The sequence below is a fragment of the Arachis stenosperma genome, chromosome 6 (genome assembly GCF_014773155.1).
Source record: "Arachis stenosperma cultivar V10309 chromosome 6, arast.V10309.gnm1.PFL2, whole genome shotgun sequence".
NCBI lineage: Eukaryota > Viridiplantae > Streptophyta > Magnoliopsida > Fabales > Fabaceae > Arachis > Arachis stenosperma.
In genome coordinates this window covers 14,395,615-14,401,237 of record NC_080382.1, presented here as the reverse complement: position 1 = coordinate 14,401,237, position 5,623 = coordinate 14,395,615, and the positions used below count along the sequence as shown (strand labels likewise).

Sequence of the window (5,623 nt, the reverse complement as noted above, 5' to 3'; positions counted from 1 at the left end):
CGGTGACGAACTTCATAACCAGCAGCTTGGTGTTGATTATGGCTTCAAAATCATTGATTGTTTTTCTTCCCAAGATGATGTTGTAGGCTGTGGAATCTCGGAGAATTACGAACTCGGCCATCGCCGATCTTCGGCCTTGCATCTGTCCCACCGAGATTGGTAGGGAAATGACTCCGTCCGGTTTTATGAAGTGGTCGCCTAACCCAATAACCCCGTGCTAGTGAGTCGTCAGGTCGGCATCCTTTAGCCCTAGTGCGTCGAATACGTTGCAGAATATGATGTTTGAATCGGCTCCCGTGTCGACAAGGATCCGTTTGACGAGGCCGGTTCCCACTCTGGCCGTTATGACCATGGGGGGGTTTTCCGGGGCGTCGTTGAACCATTGGTCTTCTGGGCCGAAAGAAATTGATGGAGGTTTTTTGGTACTTTGCACCGGTGAGAACGAGATCGTCAGAACCTTGGCGTCTTTCTTGTGTGCCGACCGGGATTTTGGTGCAGCGTTTTTTGCCGTTACCACATTTATTACAGTGAGGCCATGGTCTCTGTCTTCGGACTCCTGTCGCCGCTTGGTCGAGCGCGTCTTTCCTTCCTCGTCTTGATCACGATAACGCCTTCTCGGCTCCCTGATGAGATGGGAGAACGATGCTAGCTTTCCTTCCCTTATCGCCTGTTCTAATGCATCCTTCAGGTCGAAACAGTCCTGTGTTTGATGGCCATACCCCTTATGGTAATCACAATAAAGGTTCTTGTTTCCACCCGTACGGTCCTTAAGTGGTCGAGGCTTCGGGAGAATTCCCTTCTCAGCTATTTGTTGATACACTTCCACGATGGGGAGGGTGAGTGGAGTGTAGTTAGTAAATTTTCCGACTCGAGGGAATGGCCTAGGTGCTTTGTTTGATGCCTCCTCCCTGGCCTTTTCTTTTGCTCTCTCACCGTCTCCACCGGACTGCCGAGCCTGGCCATAACCGGACTGCCGCTTATTGGCAGCCACGACTCGGCTGACTTCCTCGTCGTTTATGTACTCCTTGGCCACCGTTTGGATTTCATGCATTGTCCACACCGGCTTCGTGGTAAGGTGTTTCCGGAAGTTCTCGTTGAGGAGGCCGTTCGTCAGGCAGAGACTGGCCACCGAGTCGGTTAAGCCGTCGATTTCCAAGCATTCGTCGTTGAACCGATCTAAGTACCTCCTGGTCGGCTCTCCCTGTCTCTGGGTTACCCCGAGAAGGTTGATAGGATGCTTGGCCTTTGCTATTCGCGTTGTAAATTGAGCCAGGAATGCGCGGCTGATGTCTGAGAAATTGTAGATGGAACCTTGAGGGAGGCCGTTAAACCATCTGATCGCTGGTCCTGCTAGGGTTACCGGGAAGGCGCGGCATCTTACTTCGTCGCCTACTCCCTCTAGATTCATCCTGGCCTCGAAGGCCGTGAGGTGTTCTAGAGGGTCTTGAGTTCCGTCGTACCTCATGTCCGTTGGCTTGTCGAAGTGTTTCGGCAGCCGGACCTCGAGGATAGATCGGTGGAACGGGGTGGCGCCCATTATCACAGGTTGTCGTGTTCTTCCGTCTTCGCGACCTCTTGTCGCTCGATGGGTCGGTCTGCCGCGGGAGTAGATGATCGTGTCATTTCGTCTCCTCATTATGGGTGACTCCTCCCGCGAGCTCTCCGCTTCCGTCCGCGGGCGGCTTCGGTGAGAGTCTTCCTCCTCGCTCCCGGGAGACGGGGTATAGCTCGGATCGGTAGACCGTCCGTCCCGCTCCCGGTCGGCAAGCTGCCGCTCCAGGTTCTGGACTCTGTGGCGTAGCTCTTGCATTATTATGGCGCTATCGCCGCCCGTTCCTCCGAATGGTCGTGTCCTCGTGTGTCGATGGGGGGACCTCCGCCGCCCCCTTTGCGAGGCGACGAAGGCTGCCCCCTCCGCTCCGGCAGCCCGGCCTTGGTCGCCGGGACCCAGTACGACTTCCATTTAGACGATCCCCACAGACGGCGCCAATGTTCGTTGGTCAGGTTCCGAACAAATCGGGTGGACGGAAGATGCAAGGGTGAGGACGCCTTAACTTGGGTCGCACTATCTTACGGGTAGTCGAGTAGCCGAGCACTTGTCTTGGAGAAATGATGGGGGGGTGCCACCTGCAAAGACACTCCGACGCTCAAGTCAGCAATGTGCAGGCGAGCAGAGTAAGGGGTTGAAAAGATACGACGTACCTCGGGGGAAGAGCCAATCTTCCCCATATATATATGTCAGTAGTGGGCCCCTTATGGGACAGGCCCATATTCCCAAGGACGCTGTCCTGCAGCCGTGTGTGAGCCGTACAGGACGCGCGTCCGGGTCGGTTGGAGGGCGCGTGTCCGGGTCGGGTATTGCTTGGGTCGGGTCGACCCGCGCTGACTTTGGGCCGGACCGTAACAGTATAAAAATGAAAAATATAAATTTTGGGCAGAAAAATATGCTACCATCTAGTGAATGGTAGCACTTTATTTTTTTTAAATACATATAATATACATTTGTTTGCTTGCCAATCTTTCTTAATTCTTACCGGATTCCCCATTGATAAGGATTAGAAAATTTAGAAGATTTTTTTATTTTGCTTGAAGTCCAATAAACAATAATTAAGAACGTCTCTTAGTATAAGAAAAGAATCACAAGCAGGGGAGAAGGAAGATATTTGAAGCTTCAAACTCAAGTGATGAGCCATTTACTCAGAGTAAACAATTTTATTGGTGCACCAAACATATTTGATGATATTAATATGAGGTCCAATAATTAATTGTGTTCCACAATTAACTAATCAGCAACTAAACTATTAATTATGCAATCTATTTGTCTGTGTGCGGAATGATATAATGGAATATATTATGTAAATTTTTTAAATAATCTTTTGGATTTTTTAAGAAAAAAGTATTTTTAATTATATAAATTTTGAATATAATTATTTTTTAAAATACTCATATTAGAAAAAACAAAAAATATTTTATTCTAAACAAGAAATATGTTACTTTTAAAAGATATAAAATTTAAGAAGATTTTAATAATTTGTCTAATAGACAAAATATTTCTTATATTTTCTATCTAAATACAAAATTATTTTTGGATTTGTTTTGATGAGCATTTAGGTTTTTTTTCAAAATATTATTTGAAAAAAAAAGTAATTTGATGTTTGAAATATCTGATATAAAAATATTTTTATTTATCAATTATATTTGAGTATAATAATAAAAAATGCTTTTTGTCTATTTACATATTAAAACATTTTTCTAAAACAAAAAATACTTTTAAAAAAATGAAAATTATAAATTTTAAAATAATACTTTTTTATTTTTTATTACCCTTACTTTTACTTAAAATTTTTGTCAAACATTGTAAAAAAAAAAAACTAAAAAAGAATATTTTTGATTAAGAAATATTTTTCTTATAACTCAATGGCAACCTTAACTCTATTTATCGCTAAAAGACAAATATTTCACTCTCTATCTCTATTTGTGATTGCCAAAATTGACCGAACCATACTCTCAACCACCCAAACCATGTTTGCATGCATTGAGAATATAGAATACTCAGCAATACATTGATTAAGTCTATAGTTAAATTACATGTTTTTTTTTTTGGGGTGCAGTGTAGTGACATATAATCAAGGATTTGGATCTTTTAAAATTTAAATTTTATTTTAGAGAATAAAATATGATCTCTCACTATTAATTTTATAAGTAGGATCGATAATAAATATAAAAAAAATTATTCAAAAATAAAAAATTATATTTTAATTTTTAAAGTGAAATTTAAATTTTAGAGGATACAAATTCTATAATCAAATATATATGGAGCAAACCAAACAAAAAATAAAATATCATCATTCTTTTTAAAAAGAAAATTGAGCTGAAAATTAAAACTAATATACGGAGGGACGGCTATAAAGTGAACAATAATTAGAGTCATCTCTTATCCTTTTTAGTTATATTAATAGTTTAATATAAGTCAATTACCGACCAATCCCAACCTTTAACGAGAACAACAGGAACTTTATCTTGTTTTTTTTGCACAAAGCTCGTAATAAATTATGAAAATATATATTAAATTATACAATAATAAAATTAAGTGTCCAAGCTTTTCAAAACTAAGTTTTAAATTAAGTTGTAACGCATTTTTTTTTATTGTAGTACGTATTATTATTGTTGCTTTTTTTTTTCTCTTTTTTATCGTCTTCTTTTTTCTCTTTTATTTTTTTTATGTTTTTTTTTTCAATGTTATTATGTTGTTTTTGTTATTGTTGTAATTGTCGCCACTCGCCACTATCTTCTTCTTCCACGATCCTCTTCTTTCTTTATCTTTCTCGTCTTTCTTCATATTATCATCATTATCTACTTTTTTTTATTTTTTCTTTTTTATATATATTTAACAAAAATATTAAACACATAAATTTTGATACACAATAAAAATAATTTACTTGGTTTCTCAATATTTTCCTTCCTATTACCAGAGAAAAGATTTGCTTAATTTTTGGAGCATAATGATCAAATTTACTATTGTAATTGACATATATTTTATCATTATCCTTCTTAATTAGTTTTTTTCTATTATTAATGAACAAAGATACATATACTATATGCTAAAATAAAATCACAACATATGTCCTTAATAATCTTAGACCGCTTCTATTAGCCGCCTATAATAGGCTTTATTGATTAAACTATAAATATGATTAAATTATGACCCCACCAAATTGACTAATAAAACAAATTGTAGTGGGGACCAATTATTTAATTTGAATCTTTATAGAAGAAACATGCACTCACTCTAATGAGTTTCCAATTACATTCCTTATCCTATATACGCCTTACCCTACGAAGCTTCTGTTTTTCTAAAAGCTCAAATAAAAGAAATTAAATTATTAAAAAAACAGCGAAATGCTGAATCCATAGTTGAATCATATTTAATTTTCCACAAAAGATAAGATAAAAGAAGAAAAAGAAAAAAGAAGTAGGAGGTAAAGTTTAAGAGTAGTAAATTAAATTTATATAGAGATGATTTTCTAGAAATGTATTGTTTTCTTTTCCTGTAAGCTATAACCAGATTTTATATATATATAAAAAAATGTAAGCTTTAATCAAAGAGTATTGCTATGTAGTAGGAAAATATTATCATTTTTTGTTGGTATTTAACTAATAATAACTTACATTTATATTTGTCAATGAGTTATAATTCAAATAACATAATTTTTTCATACTCAATTAAGAAATTGTGAATTTAAATCTCTCTATTTTTGTTAAAAAAAACTTACTCTTATACTTACAAAAATTTTGTACAAAAAAATATATATAATTTATATTTATATTTTTAAAAATTTATACTTATAAATTAATAAAATTTATTTATTAATAATAATTTAATATTTATACTGATCAAATGATAGTTAAAGATAATAAAAAATACTGATTCCAAGAGTTTTTATACATTCAGGTTATACACATTTTTTAGAATAAATATTAAATATACATTCAAATAGCTAAAATATTAAATGATATTAACCAAATAATTTTTAGTTATAATTTTACACAAAAATATTGTCATATAAATAGTAATTAATAATTCATTTACACAAGCGATATATTCTGTAATCTGTGTTTCTGT

General features: G+C 36.2%; 1 protein-coding gene across 1 annotated transcript; it reads right to left on the bottom strand.

The window, feature by feature from the left end:
* Window positions 1–217: 217 nt before the first annotated feature.
* Window positions 218–1,963, bottom strand: LOC130933720 (uncharacterized). Its single transcript, XM_057863340.1, has 2 exons — window positions 1,217–1,963; window positions 218–1,063 (listed from the first exon to the last, which is right to left on the bottom strand). Exons 1-2 carry the CDS (start codon window positions 1,961–1,963, stop codon window positions 218–220), a joined length of 1,593 nt encoding a protein of 530 aa, XP_057719323.1.
* Window positions 1,964–5,623: the final 3,660 nt, after the last annotated feature.

What these genes read in the sequence shown, in the direction of transcription:
- LOC130933720 (XM_057863340.1), bottom strand. Translation starts at nt 1,963, where the DNA reads ATGGAAGTCGTACTGGGTCCCGGCGACCAAGGCCGGGCTGCCGGAGCG. An exon ending in ATCCTATCAACCTTCTCGGG is followed by an intron (nt 1,064 to 1,216) that starts GTAACCCAGAGA and finishes CTTACCACGAAG; the next exon opens with CCGGTGTGGACAATGCATGA.